General features: G+C 42.8%; 1 protein-coding gene across 1 annotated transcript in view; it reads right to left on the bottom strand.

Moving 5' to 3' along the window:
• Positions 1-2,423: 2,423 nt before the first annotated feature.
• Positions 2,424-23,125, bottom strand: part of mcf2a (MCF.2 cell line derived transforming sequence a) — a 57,742-nt gene continuing 37,040 nt past the window's right edge. The window contains exons 20-30 of the mRNA XM_083786585.1: positions 22,929-23,021; positions 21,975-22,100; positions 19,854-20,075; positions 19,145-19,237; positions 18,451-18,529; positions 17,981-18,041; positions 14,320-14,420; positions 12,990-13,105; positions 11,220-11,332; positions 6,770-6,861; positions 2,424-4,780 (exon numbers count right to left, since the gene is read on the bottom strand). Of these exons, the coding sequence (XP_083642711.1) occupies positions 4,737-4,780; positions 6,770-6,861; positions 11,220-11,332; positions 12,990-13,105; positions 14,320-14,420; positions 17,981-18,041; positions 18,451-18,529; positions 19,145-19,237; positions 19,854-20,075; positions 21,975-22,100; positions 22,929-23,021 (1,140 nt within the window). The 3' untranslated portion in view covers positions 2,424-4,736. The remainder of the gene's footprint in view (positions 4,781-6,769; positions 6,862-11,219; positions 11,333-12,989; positions 13,106-14,319; positions 14,421-17,980; positions 18,042-18,450; positions 18,530-19,144; positions 19,238-19,853; positions 20,076-21,974; positions 22,101-22,928; positions 23,022-23,125) is intronic.

Genomic DNA, 23,125 nt, shown 5'->3' with positions numbered 1-23,125 from the left:
ACTTATGAGACACTTGCCTTAACATGCACATTTTAAAATCTAAACCATTAATATTCAAAACTTAGTAATAGCAGGGTTTCCTGCACAATGTTATTGGCATGGCGCCACGCCATGCTTGAAATTAATCCCGCCATGCTTATCATATATAACAATGTTTTTAGGGAGGCTAATGAATCATGGTGTGTGACTGTGTGTGATATATGAAATAATCATATTCCATCATATTCAAGTGTTTTGGAGAGAAATGAGACAGACTCCATGCAGTCACTTTCAGTAGTAGAGGCCTGCAGAGGGGAGCTGTGTGTGTCTGTGACTGTGCCCAGGTGATGGTCGTTGATGCTGATTAATACATCAAGGAAGGCAATTATGTTTCTGCACTGTCAAATAGGTCTACATCTATCCTAAGATAGAAAAGATAAACACATGTTAACATACAAGTTAACTTGAGCTAGGTTCTAAACGAAAGCATGTTTACGGTTGTTGCACAGAAATTAAGTGATTTTACAATAGTACATACATGCTGCATATGCGACATACTAGCATCATGTCCAGGGGGTGTACTTGTACATCAAGTTGCCTCACGCTACAGAAACAGGAGAGTGCTCCTGCCCTATATAGGCTATGGGACTCATGGCTCGGCAACTGCAAGGCTACTTACAGTACAAGTAGCCTTGCCGAGCCATGAGGCCCTCATAGGGCAATAGGGCGTGTATACATGCTGCATATTAAATATAGTCCTGGTTCATAGAATCAATTCCTCCAATTATGTGTCCGATCCCTTTGCATCTCCTTGTGAATCTCTGCCTATACCCTCAATTCCTTAATTTAAGCCACTTTATTTGATTTCAAAACTACTGTATGGAGGAGAGTGAAACTTTTAGTTACTCCACTGTGCCCTCTACCGATATTGCCAAGAGAAAACCTTCATTTTTCCTCCGGTGAAAATAAATCCCTATCTGGCCAAAAAGTACCCTTTATATGTGTGGTGGGGGGCTCAGAGTGCTTCCACTAAGGAAAGTAATGACACAACCCGCCTTCGTATTGGTGAGTAGCAAAAAACTTTCTTTTTATTTACACTAAAGACGAGAGGCTGGTCTGCATTTATGCGAGCCCTGGAAAGTCATCGGTATAACATAGCTCTAAATGCGACAGCATTAGAGCTATGGACCAGAGCTAATCTCAAGGCATTAGAGCTATGGACCAGAGCTAATCTCAAGGCATTAGAGCTATGGACCAGAGCTAATCTCATCATTAGAGCTATGGACCAGAGCTAATCTCAAGCATGAACTGATTGCAGTTCCAATACATTTATTCCCTCCTTTTTTATTCTCGCATGCACATTTTTTAGGCACTTATTTTATACTGACTCAAGTTTCCAAGATGTGTCTTGTTTTACTTAAGTAAAAGTACCAATACTGCAATTTAGAACTACTTCTTCACAAGTAAAAGTACGGAATGTACTTAAAGTACTAAAAGTACTCATTGTGCAGAATTTCCCATTTCACAAGTTCAAAATGTGTATAAAATCTATTGAAAATAGCAGATCGGCTATTTTCAAATGGCCGAAATGTATAGGGTTGAAGTGGTTAATATATGTTACAAATGTAAGTACAAATACCTCAAAAGGTAGTAAAAGTACTTAGTTACTTTCCACCACTGGTCATGAAGAGATTATTGTGGCATGTGTAAGATATGTTACAATGTGCACTATACTGATGCACAGTTAATCTGTTTAGGACTTCCATTCGGACTATCTAAGCAACAAGATACTGACATGCACTATACTGAATACCCTTTTGGTGCTTTAAAGCATTATGTTATGCTTTAGCTATTGAGCTTGTAGATCTATTTTTGAAAAATCGTGAAAATGTGGCACAAATCTTTGAATATATATTCTGTCACGGTGAATGTTTTTAACTAAAATCTTTGTTTCTGGGGGAGGTCCCTGGAATATATTTCAGATGGGGGGGTCGGCGGCCAATTACATTATAATTCTGGGGATCCTTGACAATGAAAATGTTTGAGAACCACTGACATAGAAACAGGTTTTTTCAGAAAACTGTCAGGATTTAGAAGGCATTTGTATAGAATCGACCTCAGGTCTAAATGACAAGATACAGATTTGAACATGCAGGATTTTTGTGCTTATTTTGTTTTCCATTCTTTGCTTCTAATTCTTTGCTTTTGTACCTTGAGCTGCAAACAAGACTTTCACCTCACCATTACCTGTAATTGTGTTGTGACAATAATAAAGTTGATTGATTGATACAGATACATGCAGTCTGGGGGAAAAAAAGAGAGAAAAAAACAACAAAAGTTAACCATAACAAATTGGACATTTCTTTATTCACATTGGGCTGTTACATAAAAAAAATGTCATATAACTATTTCAATAAATACGCTTTATTCATTTCTGTACAATACTGCGGCTTTACAAAAGGAAGCCAGTCAGGACAAAAAAAACGACTCATGTCTTAACAATACAAACCCGCTCAAGTCGCCATGCATTTTCCTGTCATAAATAAAGATTTAGCAACACAAACACACTGGACAATTCCCCTTCCCATATCTGGGAATTCAGTGCAAAAATCTGCAGCATTTTGGATTGAAGGTATAAATAAAACATGAAATAGTGTTTTAGTAGTTGCCATGTACTATGAACACGTACGTAGGGAAAGGACTGAGTATGGTGCAGTCAAGTGTGTCTCTCTCCCGTATATACATACGCATAGAGACATCTATTTTTTTGCGGGGCTGCGTCAACGCCTCACGCTGCAAGAGCAACAACATGATAGCAAAAATAAATAAATTAACAACACATGAAATGTGCGGAGCAGGGCCCCTCACCGCTCGCCCAGGCTCATTTCCATATCAAAGGCGACATATCAAAGGCGGGCCCTCCTACTGGGGCCATGATTTGATGTGGTAAATTCGTATAAGTCCGCAATCAATATTTAATTAAGCGTTCGACACACTGGGTATATTTCATGTTTGTTGCATGACACCCCTACTACCCCCCCCACCCCCACCAAATTGGTGAGCCCCCAAGATTAACTGAGCTGTAACGCCAAAGAGGAAACAATCTGCCGCCATTATGGAGACGCACACACAGAGGACAGGGTGTCTGTCAGTCAGTCAGAGGAGTGACAACATGTCTGGGCTGTAGCAGGGTCTTCCCATATCTCTGCTGTCGGGAGGAAACCTCATAACTCCAAAATGTTCATTTTTCAGGAAATGAAAAATAGACATTTTTCAGGAAATTAAAAAAACCTTTTACGTTTAAAACAAAGCAATACAGCCTCATCAAAGTTGGTGTTGTGACTTTATATATCGTCAATTACTTCCATGAGAGGGGGAGAGGTGGTGGAGTTAGTTGCTTTAGCAGACATTTTGAGGGTCCAATGGAGTTAAGAGGTTTTGTCCAAAGCACTTTTTACTACTTTCCATTGGTTCAATATTTTCGAAACATACCGACGTAAAGGGTGTTCAATAGCACTGATTTATGCCAAAAAGAATAAAAAACCTCAAAAATGGAGTTATGAGGTTTCCTCCCGACAGCAACGGATACCGTCTTCTTCATCACCCGGGGCTACGTCTGACTTCATCCCAGTAGTGCAGACAGATGAAGTCTGGCTGCACCAGGCTAACTTCATCCTCCCTGTTATGTCAACTACCTGGGGGGGAAGGGGGTTGTTGTTGTGTCTCACCCGACTGCTGCCTATCTTGATTAGTGACAAACAAAGCTAAAGACAGCACTGATTAGGAAGGCTTATACAGTGATATAAAGCAGAGACCAGCTTACCTTTCGATAAGCACAATTAATATTTTTCTCCTTCGGACCACACAGTGCCTCTTGAACATTATCGGTGAGGAGGTGGACGCGGGAACAGTATCCGCCATTGCGTCACAAAACAGTACAGTACTTTACAAAAGAGCATAATATTCCAAAAAAGAGGAGGAATAAAAAAAGGCATTATGGCATGGCACATTTTGGCATTCAAACTCTTTCAGGAGAAGAAAGGTGCCTTAAGGAATGAAATCTATATGAAGATACAACGATGAGGTAAAATGAAAGATGTCAACGACGAGGTCCATGTTAAACATGAGTGGTACTGTACTGCATTATGTATAAAAGTCCTTGTTTTCTTTGAAATGTTTCAGGCAAATCCTGGATTAGTGTCCATACAACAGCGACAACTAACATGCCATTCACGGCAATTCACACACACACACACACACACACACACACACACACACACACTGAATCAAGTACTATATTGACCAAATATGTTCAGATAATAAAAACTGTTGATTAAACCGCAACCGGGGATATAGGCCGTTGATTCCTCTCATGAGAGCTAATAGTTCTTAATAGTTCCAAAATAGCTCCTCCTGTGCCTTATTGCTGGTGCCACCTTTTGTCGTCCATCACATTGACGGTGTGTGTCCACTGAAGGAGACAGAAGAAGCTAAATGAAAGCATCGATCCATGGGAGATTGTCAATCGAAAGCTTGGGTAAAGGCAAGGCCCACAGACTTCCACGTACTGTACTTGTCCTACTGACCAGAATGCTGCGGGGAAATGCCCGATGGAGAGAGGAACACAGTAGCATGTCCATCATCGGTTGTGAGACAGCTGAGTCGTCATGTCTGTTTTGTCCGTCTCTCTGGGGGACATGTCTGTCTGTCCAAAGTCCAAAGTTGACCCACGATGCATTTCTGTTGTGCTTTCTTCCCTATGGGGTACTGAGTTTCCTAGCCTTCAGATTCCCTGCCGCGTCTGCAGGAGAATATAGAGATTTCAAACACTATCTGATTTCTCACATATATATTATGTTCATTTATTGTACCTGGGGTAGGCAACCTTAACTCATTCCGTTTTAAACATTATGTTATAGTTTAACAATTGAAAAATAGCAGATCTACAAGCTTGTAGGTCTGCTATTTTTTTTAAATCGTGAAAATGTGGCTCAAATTTGGAATATATATTTGGAATATAACGTTTTTAACTCAAATCTTTGCTTCTGGGGAGTCCCTGGAACAGCGGCCAAATGCATGCAATTCTAGGGGTCCTTGACATGAAATAGTTTGAGAACCACTGACATAGAAACAGAGGTTTTTCAGCAAACTATCATGATTTAGAAGGCATTTGTAGAATCGGGATCAGGTCTAAATGGGTTAACAGTTTAAGGGCCCATGACTTAGATGTCCGTCATGGTACTTAGTACGGTCATGTGCCCGAGACGGAGATAGATTAATCTTGTTGCGCAACAGTGACACGTCATCGAAAATGTCCCCTGCCTGTTTAGCCGACTACAACGAAAATCTTAAAATGTTAATAACTCGCGATCTAAATCAACCCGCCTAATTATTTAAAAAAAAGGTTATGTGTTTGACGGGCCCCCACTGTCCAGTCGCTAGAAGGAAGTGAGCCCAGTGTCCATGACATCAGAGACACTGGGCTCATTGCTAAAATCTAAAATATCTAAAACCACATATTTCACACATAAAGACCCCAGGAAAGTGTTCTAAATCTTCTAAACGTCATTAACATATATTTTTTAGCAAAAAGGGTGAAGTGTCCCTTTAATAGACACGGGTGCCAACATTGGGGAGGGTGATCAGATCACTGGCACACAGGCATGTGAGAGAGAGGACTTTAAGTCAGTTACATTAAGTCCATTCACATAATCATATGCTAATTACATGCTGCACATCATTTTAAGTTAATTCAAACTCTGGGAAGGGAGCCTGAGAGATGATATGAAAGAAAATATTTCTAAAGAAGGAGAGAAGAAAGAATATATGATGGTTGTTATTGCGACTGAAGGTCGCAGTTAACTATGGAATCGTGTGCTTTTTGTCTGTCAGTGTGTCACTCAAAATCCCCATACACGGGGAAAGCCCCCATATATTGTGCCCATGTCTAGTGACATCACTATGACATCATCAGGGATGATAGTAAATCAGGGATCATAATAAATGCGACAGGCTGTCGCAATTAAGCCCATATATGAAGATCCATGATGTCATCAATACTAGTATATGGGTATAATTATGTCAGAACCTGTTCTGACATTCCATATGTTGATCCTTCCATCCCCATCCTTCCTCTTCGATGTCTCCCTTTTGACCAGGGGTGAGCTTGGTAGATTGGCTATTTTTGCTATATTTGAATTGAAATCCCGAATATGTTTTTTAATTGGAATTCTGAAAAGTAACCCTTTTATTTCATTTCAAATTAGTTTAGTTATGTTAACTTTATGAACTAAATACAAATACATTGGAAGTAATTAAAGCTGGTCATGTTTGCATGTTTGGAATTTTAACAGGTGAAATCAATATCTCAATATTCTGATATTAACCTGAGGGCCACATTAAGTGATGGTGGGGGCCGCATGTGGTCCCCGGTCCACCAGTTGCCCATGTATGCTTTTGACTGATACTGTCTATTTAAGCCCCAAAGTTGTGCAGCCGTGCCCGGCAACCCGTGAAAACTAGAGTTCTCAACAGGCCCGAAAATACACTCAAGACATGCTCCATATATTGTCAGTGCACGCTTCTCGCCCTCAGGCGTCTTACTGGTGTATAGCCTATATGGACAATCGAAATCGATTGGATTTTGATGTGGTGTCAAAACATTAAACTTATTGTTGATATGGCACACTCCATCAATAAAATGGAAACATAGCACCTGGGTCAAAAATATGTCAAAAAAGGTTGCCGACCCGAGCTGTACTGTATTATGCTCCCATCCCGTCCCATTTACCTCCCAGTCTGGTGGAGTGTCCTCCTAAGATCATCTGGAGGCTGGATGCTGACATGACGCCCTCCTGACGCCGACTCAAGTTCTTCACCAGCCTGGAGGAAGGCAGAGATGAAGCGAGGGGGTTAGTTAAGGACTGACACAAAGAGTGATTTAATTTGGCTCGATCCAGATTTGTAACTTTCATTTGTTTTGCACCTTCTTGTCAATATGTCAATAATTTAATTACCTTTTTTTGGGGGGTATTCAAACAGCCAGCAATGAGCTCCCAAAAAATGTAGTCTCTGTGACACATCTATGGGCCACAATCTGCATTCAAAGATTTTCCTAGAAGCTTTGCAATGGTCGATTTGCCCGTCTGCTTCCTGATTGGTTAGTCATTGCGACCAGGTTTTTTTCGACCAATGACAAAGCTTCTAGGAACATCTTTGAATGCAGATTGCGGCCCCTAGATGTGTCACAGAGACTTACATTTTTTTGGGAGCGTTCTACCCATTGCTGGTGGTCTGAAGCAAGGTCATTATAATTTTGACATATTATTGCTTATACTGTAGCAGCTTTAACTTAGTGCTCAAATATCTTGTGCATGAAGCTCTTTGTAAATCTGTTTTTAAAAAGTGCTATACAAATGAGGCGACTTAAAGGTGTGCATTATTTGAGCTGCGTTTTCAGCACCCTTCGGGGTGGACACAGTGACACACAAGAAGGGAAGATTGAGAATGTATTTCACATAGTGGTGTGGTGACCGAGGACCCAAAAGCAGGACAGCCAGGCAGGTATATATAGCGATCAAAAACCCATGGCTGGGTGTTTTATGAAAGGTGAACAGAACAGATAACACAAACTTAACATGCCACCAAACAATGATCCAACAGGGACTCATTGGTGGAGCAAGACTAATATACTGTTACACATGAGGGCTGATTACACATGAGATACACCTGGGGAAGACATGCGGACATAGAACCAAGACATGAAGACAACAAGAACAGGAACATAACATAATACTGTGACACACACACACACACACACACACACACACACACACACACACACACACACACACACACACACACACACACACACACACACACACACACACACACACACACACACACACACACACACACACACACACACACACACACACACACACACACACACACACACACACACACACACACACACACGGGACAGCTCCTGGTGTCCCCACAATGTTCTTGAGGAAGAGGGACACGAGGGGAATATAGAAATGAGCTAGGAAAGTACTGGAAAGTGAGAGTTCAGGTACTGTACTGTAGACAGGTGGCCATGCAGGCAGGGAAAGGGCCATGATTCATGAGCCCCCCCCGGAGCCTTCTTTCACTGCAGACGGGAAAGGAATTTTAGACAAAGTCCAAAGGGCAGGGAAAGGGGCTGAACCCCCCTCCTCCCCCGAGCTTTCTTCCACTGCCAATGGTATAGGGATGTAGACGCTTGGGGCAAAAAAGATGCTGGACAGTCAGCGCTCGCAACAACCAGGACTTCTGACGAGTGCACAACCAAAGGACTTCGAGGAGAGGTAGCCTATACCAGAAGTTCCACGACCAGCCAGGACATCACAATCTACCATCGCGGTGCTCCAATAGTAGTACCTCCAACAGTCAAAACAGCTGGCGCATCAAACAAATTGTCCCCTCAACAGTCAGCTAGCCCGGAGCTTCAACAATGTCCATTTTGACACCCCAAGGCCTCACCAGATGTAGACAGGTTGTGGTGTCCGCTGCATGCTGCTCCAGTGTGGTTGGATCATTCTGCCACGTGGTGGTGTGGTGGTGAGGATGGACCCAAAAGCAGGACAGCCAGGCAGGTAGTGATCAAAAACCCATGGTTGGGTGTTTTATTAGAACCGAGACAACTAGAACAGGAACATATTAACAGAGACATAACAGAGAAATACAACACCCAGACAAGACAGGCAAAGTCTGTGACTGTGACAATATTGCTGCTAACTCCAGGTGTAAAACAGCAGGGGGGGCTCCATTTCACGCAGTTTATATTCACATTTTCAGTTTCAGGCCTACATACTGTATAGCTGATGCAGCCAGCTACGGTAGATTAAGTGTCTTGTCTCCGCGAATGCTTCCATAGGACACGGTCATCGATGGACAGTGGACACGGGGGCATACGTTAGTCCGACATACCAATAGTCCGACATATGTGGCTGGAATACTCGCGTGTGGCTTCCGCGTGTGGTTAGGGTTAGGTTAGGGTTTGGGGTATGGTTAGGTTAGGGTTTTGGGGTATGGTTAGGTTAGGGCAGGGGTCGGCAACCGGCGGCTCTAGAGCCGCATGCGGCTCTTGAGCACTCCCCTGGTGGCTCTCTGTAGCATTACAAAAAAATCGATGAAAATGTATAAAGTTTATTTTTTATTTTTCATTTATGGTTTCTGTAGGAGGCAAAACGTGACAGAAACATTCTTAAGTTTCCCAAATTTGTAAAAATGTGTAGAATAAATATTAAGTTTCAATAATGTCAACTAAAATTCGCGTCATAGCATGCGACGCATGCTGCGCGCCAGACACTATTATAAACAAACCGGTGGGTGTGTGAGGCTGGTGCCTGCTACGCTATGGCTTCTACAGGGAGAAAAAGAAAGATAGCAGACGAAAACAGAGGATTTAACAATTCGTGGACAGACGCTTATGCCTTCACAGCCAATGCAGATGGATTTCCTGTATGCTTGATCTGCAGTAGCCCATGACGCAACAGCAGCCTGTTTTCGCAATCGCAGTCCAAACGTGTATATAAACATTCCGATTTCAAATATAAGGTCCTCGCCACATGTGCCACGGGGGTTAGAAATTTGTTAAAATGTTGCTGGTACAGCGATTAGCATTGCTGCATCCCGCGTTGTTTAATAAAAAGCATTTTTATCCGAGCGCCCCGGCTACTTTTCTCAAACGGGGTTGGGAAATCCACAGTTGCACACCGGTTGGGGGCGCGTAGTTGAAAGCCAATGGCAAAATAACAGCTCGGATAAAAATGCTTTTTATTAAACAACGCGGGATGCAGCAATGCTAATCGCTGTACCAGCAACATTTTAACACCAGTGGCACACGTGGCGAGTACTTTATATTTGGAATCTGAATGTTTATGTACACGTTTACAATGTAAATGTAGCGATTGCGTAAAACAGGCTGCAGTTGCCATGACGCACCATGGCTAAATCTGCAGTGACAAACTTATCAAACAATAAATAAAACGTGGCAAGCCGTTCAGACGGTGACTACAGTATATGAAGGAGTCATATAGACGTATTATCTCCCGTGTTGCAACGAAACTATAGCAGCAGCCAGCATGAGTGGTGGAGTAAGCTGCGATCCACTTCTTAAAAGTTAGTTTGCTGACTTTGCTCCCTTCTGCTTTCTTCAGCAGTTCTGCGACTGCAACAGCCCTCTTTCTCTCATTCATGCAAACTTAGCATGCTTTCCCTGGAAATGTCTTTCAAGTTTCAACGTTACTTTTTTATTGTTTGATAGTTTGTCACTGCAGATTAATAAGCATACAGGCAAATACCGATATTGTAAACCTCCCAAAACACGACACACTTGTGTGGAAAACATGGAATGCTCTTCCAGACAATTACGGAAGCGCACTCGCCTATATTAGTTTGCATTGCACAGTGCGCTCAGTGCGCTATTTCCGAACGTGCCCGTAATGAAAGTTAAACCATAGCGCACTTTTTATTTTGATAGATAGGCTAATATCCACTTGCAGCCCTTTTGTCTTCATTATATAAGCATTTTAAGGCTTACATTTTTGCGGCTCCAGATAGATTTTGAATTATTTTTTTTGGTCGAAAATGGCTCATTCAACATCTTGGGTTGCCGACCCCTGGGTTAGGGTTTGGGGGTATGGTTAGGTTAGGGTTTTGGGGTAGGGTGACAGTCTATTGTGTGTCGGTCTGTTAGGACGTCGGACCAAAGATATGCACCCAGTGGGGACACACCCTGGTAGTAACAATGGTACAAACCTTGCATTTCTGTCTTAAACGGGACCAGTGGTAGAAAGTACTGTACATTTTGACATTTTTTTACTTTACTGGAGTATTTCCAATTTCCAATACTTTTACTTCTACTCCACTACATCTGCGATCCAAATATTGTACTATTACTCCATTGCATTTATCTGAAAACTTGATTATTATTATTACAAAACAAACATTAACCACTTCATTTCGGCCATCTGCTAGTTTCAAAAATATTTGAAAACTTGAAATGAGATATTCTGTACTTTAAGTACATTTCTATATCAATAATACTTACTCAAGTCAATTTAGAATTCCGGACTTTTATTTAGAGTACGTCAACACTGCAGTATTGATACTTTTTACTTAAGTAAAAAAAAAAGAATGCAAGTACTTTTTTCCCACCACTGGTGACCGACGGTGTTGCCAGGCCAAAAACTCACCAGAAGCCCTGGCTGCCTTGGTGCTGCAGGTGGATGACATCACCACATCTGATGGTGACGCTGTCCGGTCCGTTCCTATGACAGTCTGCCAGGGCCCTGTACCTGCCTGGAGACTGACAGAGGTTACATCAATCAGTATGACAGTCTGCCAGGGCCCTGTACCTGGAGACTAGACACAGGTTACATCAGTATGACAGTCTGCCAGGGCCCTGTACCTGGAGACTAGACACAGGTTACATCAGTATGACAGTCTGCCAGGGCCCTGTACCTGGAGACTAGACACAGGTTACATCAGTATGACAGTCTGCCAGGGCCCTGTACCTGGAGACTAGACACAGGTTACATCAGTATGACAGTCTGCCAGGGCCCTGTACCTGCCTGGAGTAATACAAAAAAACTTCATCCAATCAGGATCGAGAGGGGCCTTCCGGCAATCATGATCGAGTGGGGGCGGGCCTTGGTGTGCGTGCTGTTGGCCTGTCGTGTGTCCCCCCCACTGTAGTGCGTGCATGTGTACATCTTGTTACCAGGGCAGACTGGGGGGGGGGGGGGTTCCAAATCACCTAAAACACTGAATGCTCCTTCCTAAATATGTTTGGATTAAAGACCCCATGACATCAAAATCAAGTGTGTTTATTAAATGTTTTTTATATAAAATATAGATTTTGTTTAGGTACTCGAGTGTCTTTTCCTGGTGATAAAAAAAGGTTGATGGCTGTTCTTAGCTCTTTATACACATTCTGTCCAATTAATTGTTTTAATATTATTGTTAAAATCACGCATTTCTATAAAACCTGCCAGTTACCGAATGAGAGAGATACAGTAGTACACACTGTATACTCAGTGTACAGTATGTGGACACCTACAATGACAATATCTTTCACTGGCCACCAGGCGGCAGCAGAGAGCTGCCAGGAGAAGGAGGCAGTGTTATCTTCATCAATCCATTATCAATCATAATACATAATCTCAATTTGAAGTTACAGCTAGACATGACGTCTCCTGTAGATTTAACCATGTGTTGACTGAGACAAAAATGAGAGAAACATGTAATTTATTATCAACCTTTCTATGTCCCAGCGACACACACTCACATGATCTATATAGCACCAGACGGTGCCCACTTAGGAGAGACCATTTTGCGTTGTATCTTTCCAATTAATTGAATCTTTGGTGGTAGTATGTGCTTACTAGTTTAACTGAATATCTTTGGTGTAGGTGAATCAATATGTGGTTTAACACCAAAAGATTTTGTTGCAAAAGTTTTCTCAATGGATTCTGGTAGTATTGGGCATGCTAAATAACATACTAAAGTCTACCAAAATCTACTCCCTAGAAAGCCGTCATTTTCAAGATTGCGTCCCAGACGGAGTTTAAAATGGCCATATCTCAAATGGAAAAACATTTGCAAAGTATTTTTCAACTTATTATTATTATAATTTGTTAGTACCTATGGACATGCATTAAACTGAATATCTTTGGTGGTAGTGTGTGCTGTGCTCACCAGTTAAACTGAATATCTTTGGTGGTAGTGTGTGCTGTGCTCACCAGTTAAACTGAATATCTTTGGTGGTAGTGTGTGCTGTGCTCACCAGTTTAACTGAATATCTTTGGTGGTAGTGTGGTTCTGTGCTCACCAGTTTAACTGAATATATTTGGTGGTAGTGTGTGCTGTGCTCACCAGTTAAACTGAATATCTTTGGTGGTAGTGTGGTGCTGTGCTCACCAGTTTAACTGAATATCTTTGGTGGTAGTGTGTGCTGTGCTCACCAGTTGTCCGGGGGAATCTTCTTCTGTGTCAGAGGGCTGGGAGGCGGGGCCTGGTCCTCCAGACCACTCCTCCAAGCTCTCACAGATGTCCACTGAGTGGTGAGTGCCGGGCCAACCTGGGAGCACGCAAACACACACACGCACACACACACACACACACAATAAGGTGTTGGCGAACGCAAGAGGTTTCACGGCAGCCAGACTGACTGATGACATTTTGTGTAATTCGTTCATAGTAACGTTAGCTTCGTACTACAGGTGATTGCAAAAATATATAATAATAATAATGAATCTAAAAACGGGTGTTCATTTGAGAAGATTAAAGGGACATTTCACCCTTTTTGCAAAGAAATACTATGTTAATGACGTTTAGAAGATTTAGAACACTTTCCTGGCGGTCTTTATGTGTGTAATATGTGGTTTTAGATATTTTAGATTTTAGCAGTGAGCCCAGTGTCTCCGAGGTCATCGACACTGGGCTCACTTCCTTCCTGGACTACAATTCCCATAATGCTTTGGTGCACTGCTCCTCCTTGTGGATAGGGGGAGGGCTGTCTTACTGAGACAACATGTAGTCCAGGAAGTAAGTGAGCCCAGTGTCCATGACATCAGAGACACTGGGCTCACTGCTAAAATCAAAAATATCTAAAACCACATATTACACACATAAAGACACCGGGAAAGTGTTCTAAATCTTCTAAACGTCATTAACATAATTATTTTGCAAAAAGGGTGAAGTTTCCCTTTAAGTTGCCGAACAATACGTATCATGTACTTTTATTTGCTACAGATTTGCCACAGTTCAAGAGAAACAGGAAGGTGCTTCCGAGTCAGACTATACAGAAATGTCATCTCTAGTCTGAACCACTCAATTAGTAGTCTGGAACTCACCTATGCTTTTTATGGCATAGGCAGGATCCGCCGGGAGAAACTAGGCACAGCTGCTGGACATGAGACTAATTAATTAGAGCGACAGAGAGAGAGGAGTGTGTGTGTGTACGTGTGTGCGTGTCTGCGTCAATTTAACAAAGGTGCAGAGTGCAGACGATCAGAAATCAGCAGAGAGTGAGCGACGTTTGCGCTACTCTATGCCAAATTGAAGTGGACTCTTTTCTTTTTATTTCTTGGAAATAAAAACATCTGGGTTTCCGAAGCTACTCAATTAGTATCATTGATAATGGAGGGCTATAATCTGCATTAGGGGAGGAAGTCAATCATGGACCTAGGTCTCAGAAACAGCAGTATGACACTGTGTGTGTGTGTGTGTGTGTGTGTGTGTGTGTGTGTGTGTGTGTGTGTGTATGTATGTATTTGTGAGTGCTGCACTCACTCCTGCGGTTGCGGCGATGAGGAGGGGAGTGAGACTGGGGGTCCGGGCTGCTCCGACCCGACTCAGTATCATCTGAACTCACTGACGCCCTCTGCTGTTTGCTGGAAAAGATACATCCGTTATAAAGTGCTCTGCTCTGCTGCTGTGCACACTAGGCCCCTTTTCCACCGGGATGGAACCGGGTGGAACCGGTTCAGTTCTTTATTGGTTCTTATAGTCTATGAGCCAGAGCTCCAACATTGGAACAGTAATTATGAATTGAGTGGGCAAAACCATACCTATGTTAAATTGTGTATAGGATCAATATAAGTAAATTAATATATGATTGATAACGCTTCCACAAGAGTAGCTTTTTCATATTTATCACACATTTTGGAATTTTCATCTACAGTATACGTGATGGGTGAATAGGTAAAATGTAATTAATAGTTATCACCCATGAAACTTCCATGGTTGATTACTTATACACAAAGACAATGATTTATTGTATTACACATTTTCTGAAATGTATGCAAATTAGGCATTATATAGGAAAATATGCAAAACAAATTGAAAATATGAAAAAGCTACTACTGTGGAAGGGTTTACTTATATTGATCCTATAAATGATTTAACCCATTCTGAACGGGAACCCATTTTGGTGTTAGCATCATGTTGTGCTTTAGCTATTGAAAAATAGCAGATCTACAAGCTCATAGCTATGAGCTTGTAGGTCTGCTATTTTTGAAAAATCGAGGGTTAATATAGGTTTTGCCCACTCAGATCATAATTAACGTTCCAATTTTGGAGCTGTGGCTCATGGACTAAGAACCAGAAACAACTGAAGCGGTTCAAATCCTGCATGGTGGAAAAGGAGCCACGTGTTCTCCTCACTCAGCCTTACAGATCTACAGGAGCCACGTGTTCTCCTCACTCAGCCTCACAGATCTACAGGAGCAGCTTTTGACCTTTTCCCAAGCCAACCCCAGACCCGTGAGAGAGTGTTGATTTCACCGACTAAAACGAAGACGGAGAAAATGTCCGTCGGCTATACCTTTTTTCACGGAGGAAAACTAAATAAAAACTATATGATGACTAAAACTAAGACTAAAAATATTGACAATTTCGTCAGCAAATAAAAATTTGACTAAAATGTTAATGTTAGGACTAGTGGACGAGAGATCCAGTTAAAGTCATTTTACACTTGGTTGCATGCTGAAAATAGCAGATCTGCTAGTGTGAAATTATGACGGCATCAAGGCCCGCCAGAACACATTTTAGTCGACTAAAACAACTGTAGATTTAGTCTAGGACTAAAATATTATGACATTTAGTCGACTAAAACTAGACTTAACACAGAAACATTCCAGATGACTAAAATGTGACAAAAAAAAACTAAATTAAGTTTAATTCCAAAGACTATGACTAAAAGTAAAATAGAAATCTTCTGTCCAAAAACAACAGTGAAAGCTGCTCCTCAGATCAGTGTCGTTCCTGTCCAGTACAGTACAAACTCATACAGCCATGAGCGTTCAGGCACAAGCCAGACACAGCAGGGCAGAGCAGCCACACAGAGCAGCAGTGGTGGAAAAAGTACTCCATTTTCTCCAAGTATCAATACTGCAGTACAGAAATACTATATAAGTAGTCAAATAGTATAAAAATGTACTTAATGTACCAAAAAGTTGAATGTACAGTATGTATGAGCAGAATGTCCCATTTCAAGTTTTCAAAATGTATTGAAAAAGAAATGTTGTTGAAAATAGCAGCAGATCTACAAGCTCACAATGCGTCACATCGCAATGTATTGTGAGCTTGTAGATGGGTTATTTTAAAATGGCCAAAATACATATACTGTACAGTATAGGGCTGCAGTTGGCAATGTATGTTATGTAATAATAAAAAGCTACAAAGTAACTAGTAGTTTTCAAATGATTGTAGTGGAGTATGAATATAATATTTCCCTCTGAGACGTAGTGGAGTAGAAGTAAAAGTACTGTACTTTTTATCTTTTTTTTTTTTTTATCCCACGATTTTGTAACCCAGTTTTCTTTTCACCCAGTGCCAATTATCTAATGTAATCCTGGGCGCTACACTTCCTCTGCCAACCTGGGGGGGGCAGCGGACTGACCTCATGCCTCCTTCTATGCATGAGGAGTCCAAGCTGCTTCTTTTCACCTGACAGAGGGGAATTTCCACGGCCGGACGTAGCGCGTGGAAGGGACACGTTATTCCGACCAGTTCCTTTCCCCTCCATCTGGCGCCCCGGCTGGACAGGGGGAGGTAAAAAAAAAGAAGAAAAAAAGTACTGTACTTGAGTAAATGACTAAAATGTACTCGGTTTCTTTACACCACTGCAGAGCAGCCACATTGCAAGCTCCTCTGTCGAGGATGGCAATGTCAACGGAAGGTTGGACACGGGTCAAAAACCAGCCATTTATCAAGATCCCAATAAAGAGCGCTTGGACGTTGAGCAGCAAAGAAACGCAATTTTTTTCCGTTTGGTGAGAGAACATGTTTTCACCTAAAACCCATTCCAGTTCAAATTGGGATGGAATCGGATTAGATCTCAAAAAAAAAAAGCAGTTGCCATGAGGAAGTTCATGAAGTCAAGCAATTCTTTCTTTTCTTCATTATTATTAAAAAAAAGTTACTTGAATTGAACCCTTTGCATTACATGCAGAATTGCAGATCGGGAGATGCAAAGATGAGTGCAGTGATTTTGCTGGAGCCATGTGAGAGGTGGCAGGGCTGCGGGGACACTGGCCTCTCAATGTGTGTGTGTGTGTGTGTGTGTGTGTGTGTGTGTGTGTGTAGGTAGGTAGGGGGGGAGGTTAGTTATGAGCCATAATGGCAGGGATGGAGGTATAGCAGGTGACGGTCAGTATGCAAACACAGCAGCCCCCCCTGGGTTTATTTCTTGTCGTTTTTCTTTTTTCATTTTTCTCCCCCAACAAGCCGGGCCGGGGCCATGCCGAAGGCGAGGCGAGTGGAAACCGGGCAGGGCTCGAGGCTGAGTTTACCACTGAGCGTCAGGGTTGGGTCAGTGGCGCTGGGGGGCGCGGTGGCGGGGGGGGCGTGGCCGGGGGCGGTGCTGCCGGGGGCTTCTGGGGCGGGGGCTCCGGGACCGCAGGCACAGAAACACGTCGGCGGACAGCGAGACAAAGTCCAGCCCCGGCAGACAGCCCCTGGGAACCCCTCTGGACGGACGCACGCCCCTACAGGGGGACGGCATGGCAGGAGTGGGGATATAGGATAGGCAAACAACACAGAGAGAGAGTAGAGAGAGTGGGCCACTCTGGCCCCTTTCTCACACCAACGAACAAACGCACGCACGCACGCACAACACACGCACGCACACGGACACCCGCGCACACACGCATACACAAACACACAGCCTACGCCCAAGGCTCAACAAAACACTCACCACACATTCACTGAAGCAGTGAAGATTAGATGAATGAAATCTCAGCAAAAGGCAGATAGATAGTAGAGCAGTTACTTAACATTATGTGTGTGTGTGTGTGTGTGTGTGTGTGTGTGTGTGTGTGTGTGTGTGTGTGTGTGTGTGTGTGTGTGTGTGTGTGTGTGTGTGTGTGTGCGTGTACATACTAGCCACGCCCTGAGAACACTGTTACACAAACAAGAATAAGTGAGCAGCCACAGTCTGGCACTGACTGACCTCTCAGACAGCGAGGAGAGGGATTTGTGTTCAACCATGTGGCTGTGTTGATAAGCTTCATCTGGAAGAGGAAAAGAAGGAAAGAAAGAAAGAAAGAAAGAAAGAAAGAAAGAAAGAAAGAATTTGGTCGCACCCGGATCATTCTAGATTCTAGGAGACTAAATTAAGAGCGTAAACCACTTAAACCATTGACTGGGGTCCCCCAGGTGTCTATACTTGGCCCCTCCTTTTCCCCTCTACACCAAAATCTCTTTACCGAAAAATGAGCAGATATACAAGCTTGTAGATCTGCTGTTTTGGGGGGAATGATTGCCTATTATGTGATGATAATATACTGTAGGGATGCCAGGGTAAATGTGGTATCACAAACTTGTATCTCATGCATAATTTCATTTTTTCCCCCTTCAGTTTCCTGAAAAAAGTGAAGGTTCTGGACATTATGAGGTTTCCACATGCAGACGCACTGAGACCTTTCAGGAGCTTCTGCTGGTTGGTGAGGATCCTGCGGAGTTGGTTGAGCCAGGCCATCTTGACCTCCACGCTGGGAGCCTGCATGGGAGATCACATAACATATCACACTATGCCATATAGACCCGCTAATGTCACTGAGATGTACTTCATAATGTTACAGATTTTTTACTATCCAGCGCTTCCTTCCAAACATCATCAGAAATGTGTGTCCCTAACTCTCCCTCCCATTGATTCTTTATTGAGGTAAGTGGTTCCAGGTCAAATGAGTGGTATTCCCCTTTAAGTACAGATTGAGTATCTGTACTTTTTGATAAATTTTACTCAAGTAGGCTAGATTTCCAAGACAAATATTTAACTTTTACTCAAAACATTTTCTAGGAAGGCCGTTGAGTACTGGTTACATTTAGGTTGGCCGATTCCATTTTCTTTTTTCCCCTTCTTCCCTAAAATGCAATTCACGCGCTGTGTTCTTCAAAGAAGGAGACCTATCGCAGCACACGTTCTCTCTCGTGCTGCTGTGTGAATATAGTCAATATTCAAGTGTAGATTTAGTCGACTAAAATCTTATGATATTTAGTCGACTAAAACTAGACTTAACACAAAAACATTCCAGGTGACTAAAATGTGACCAAAAGACTATGAACTAAAACTAAAAATCTAAAATGTGCTGCCAAAAACACAACACTGCCTCACCTGGATCACGTACACCTCCTCCCTGCCACTGTACCAGATCTCGAACTTCTTCACGTCTCCCTTGACGTTCTCCGTGATCCCCACGGCAGTCATCTGCCAAGAGGAGGAAACACACGTACTGTACGCTCACAACAACAACACGCCATGGAGGAGGACGAGGCGGATGATGACACGACACGTAAGGTTCATATCAGACTTACATCACTTACACATCTGCTCTGTGGCAAAACGCACGCACGCACGCACGCACGCACGCACGCACGCACGCACGCACACCCGTGCGCACACCCGTGCGCACACCCGTGCGACTGCTTCCTCCACACAGCCTCAATAATAAATCAAGTGCCGGGGCAGCTGTTGATGTGACGCCACCATCCGCAGTGACTTCCGAACATGAATGAAACAAACCAAAACCATTTTAAAAATAGCCGATTTACAAGCTTCACATAGCAATGTCCTTTGAGCTTGTAGATAGGCTTTCACAAGTTTTGTGCTACATCGTACAACTAAGTATTAGATAGGCCTTGAGACACATCGATTTATTTGATCACAAAAAAATCAATTTGTGTTCACCAACACCTTAGACTAGACTCATTGATGAATTAAAAATAACAACATTTTTTTTAATAAAAAATGTGCATATCGATTATTCTATTAAAACTTGAAACAGAAAGCGATAGAAAATACACGCACGCAACGCACACCATACCCTGAGACAGTGTTTGAAGCCGTAGGACGGGGCCTTGTCTCCGCCCTCCCCCGGCTCCTCTCGCCGCTTGCAGAAGAGCAGGGCTCTCTCGTACAGGAACAGGTGCCTCTGCATGGGCTTGAAGCGCGTCAGCTCCTTCATGCGCGTGGGGCCTCGCTTGTGGCTGATCCACACACTGAAGGAGCCCTGCATGAGCACACGGCCCAGGTCGCACAGCTCGCCCTGCACGGCCAGAGAGACAGAGAGAGAGAGAGAGCGCAGTGGTGGAGAAACAGTACTTACTTGTTTTACTTGTTTTCTGAAAAACGCATGTTTTTATGTCAGTCGTTCTCAAACATTTTCATGTCAAGGACCCCCAAAATCATATGTAATTGGGCTGCTGACCCCCATCTGAAAATATGTTTTTTCAGGGTCCTCCCAGAAGCAAAGATTTTAGTTTGCTTTCTCTGTGAAAGCATGTATTCAAAGATTTGCGCCACATTGTCACGATTTTTCAAAGATATCAGATCTACAACCTCGTAGAGTGGCACTCGGTGCCACGCTATGAGCTTGTAGATCTGCTATTCTGCTATTCAATAGCTAAAGCATAACATAATGCTTAAAACACCAAAAGGGGTTCCCGCAAAGCATCAATACTTCAATGTAGAACTACTCCATTACAACTAAAAGTGCGGAATTCAAAATGTAAAAAGTACAAATGTGTTGGCATCAAAATGTACTTAAAGTACCAAAAGTAGAAAGTACTCACTATGCAGAATGTCTCATTTCAAGTTTTCACATGTATACAAATATGTTGAAAATAGCAGATCTACAAGCTCACAATGCGTCGCATGACTGACAACGCATTGTGACTCGACTTGTAGATCGGCTATTTTCAAATGGCCAAATTGTATATAGGGCTGAAGTGGTTAATGCATGTTTTGTAATAGCCTAATAATAAAGATCAATACAGTAACTAGTAATTCAAGGTTTCAAATAATTTTGCTAAAGAGTCATGCAAGAACAAAATGACCGCCATGTGTTGTTATATGCCATAATTGTCATCTCTGTCACGTGGGAACATCGTACTATATATTATGTTCAAAACCGTTTATTATTTTAAAAACATTAAAAACTTTAAGATTGTGAAAATAGAAGGTCTACAAACTATTACAGTGGCACATACAGGCAGGTGCTCAAGTGAAAAAAAAAGCCACCATGTGTGGCCGTTGGAACCGCCAGTTGCCTTAAGTTAACAGTGTGAGGTTTATAGATTTTGGGGCATAAATAATATATTAGAAGCTTTTAATCCAGATTTGATGGATGTCACCATGGGCCACATACTGCACACTGTACAAAACAAAAACTAGCTTTCAAAAAGGCCACATTGCTGTCCAGAGGGCAACATCAAATCAAATCAATTTGATTTGTATAGCACATTTAAAAACTACTCTCATCGTACCAAAGTGCTTCACAGGTCAGAGAAAACAATACGATACAGTGCAATACAATACACCAGTGTAAAATGAAGCAATAATAACAAATAAAATAAAACAATGCAACTGTTAATTTGAGGGACAGAAGTATCGCTTTGTGTGGGACAAGTTGGACGGGTGGATGGGACGGGCTTAGCAAGTAGCAACTTATTACTTAAGCTTAAATGCCTTAATGTCACATTCAACCATAGGCCTATGATATTGGCTATATTTTTTTGTTATTAAACCCCTCTGGTGTCTCACATTTAAAATGTTAATTTTGGTCATGGGTGGTATGGCCGACTTGGTACTGTGCCTACTAGGCCCTAGGGGATATTTGTCATTTTTAACATTAAGGGACTAACAATTAGGGCATTTGAGCACTGCTGCCTGCGGGACACCTGAAAAGTCTTGGAAATGAGGGACTGTCCCTCGTAAAGGGGGACGTCTGGTCACCCTAGTTCTGGTACAGTAGACAAGAGAGACGTTAAGAGCAAAAGGCCAGGTGCTCTACCACCACCTAGTGTCTTATCTGTGCACGCCACTGAACTATGATGGAGTAGGGCTTTCATTGACGAAGAAAGAAAAGCTTTCTGCCCGACAGCCAGACAATAATGTTTAATTTCCCACACCACAACATGCACACATGGACCCACACAACGCCCACCTCATATCCTGTGATGTATATCTGATGCATGGAGTCATTCACCGCCTTGAGCAAATCCAGCATGGCTGCTAGCGCCCCCTGCAGCTCGGTGGCTCCCTCACAGCCCGTACTGTATTTCAGCAGCTCCTGAACAAAGTGTGTACTGCGTGAGCATGCACAGTGAATGGGGTCGATTGATAAAGAAAAGAATATATGTTGCACTCTAACCTATGACCCCAGACAGGGTTGTGCAATCCCATGCTGATTAGTTCTGGGTTTTATGTACGTGGATTTACTATCACGAATGGTCGGTTGATCTCCAATCCAATTTAATGGAGTATAGAGCATGCCAGGGCTTTCTAACTGGACCAATAAGGGTCCACTTGGAACATTTTCATTCATGTTTACCGCTCAGTCAAATTAACCCTTTTTTTCTTTTTTTTATCTCACGATTTTGTAACACATTTTTTCACCCAGTGTCAATTATCTAATGTAATCCTGGGCGCTACACTTCCTCTGCCAACCTGGGGGGGCAGCGGACTGACCTCATGCCTCCTTCTATGCATGAGGAGTCCAAGCTGCTTCTTTTCACCTGACAGGGGAGAGTTCCCCGGACGGACGTAGCGCGTGGAAGGAACACGTTATTCCGACCAGTTCCTTCCCCCTCCATCAGGCTGGCCAAGGGGAGGTAATTTAGAGACTAGGATTACGGCATGTTTTTGTGAGGGTACCTACCCTATAGGGGGACACGGGGAGAACATGCAAACTCCACACAGAAAGGCCCTTTCGCCAACCCCGCCTCGGGTATGGGCACTGATGACGCGGAGGAGGGAACATGCCCCCCAGCGCGTCCCCAGCGGGAATCGAACCCAGGACCTTCAACTGTGAGGCGACAGCACTACCGACTGTGCCCATCAAATGAACACTTTAATTTTCAATGTTGAATGTGTCATGCGATGCCGTTCATTCTCCAACCTTGAGTAGGAGCTGGTATTTGGTGAGACGTTGCACTGGTTTCAAGAGGTAGGAGTCCAGACCAAGTTTGTGCTCCAGCTTTTTCTGACATTCCTTGAACCAGAAGACAAGTAAAGCATAATTAGCTTGACAATAAAAAAATAATAAAAATAAAAATTCAAGATACTTTTGTCATATTAATACACAGACATGAATTG

The sequence above is a fragment of the Protomyctophum parallelum genome, assembly GCF_964188405.1.
Source record: "Protomyctophum parallelum genome assembly, chromosome: 16".
Lineage (NCBI taxonomy): Eukaryota > Metazoa > Chordata > Actinopteri > Myctophiformes > Myctophidae > Protomyctophum > Protomyctophum parallelum.
The sequence above is the reverse complement of the archived record's forward strand: the minus strand, read 5'-3'. Positions and strand labels throughout refer to the sequence as shown.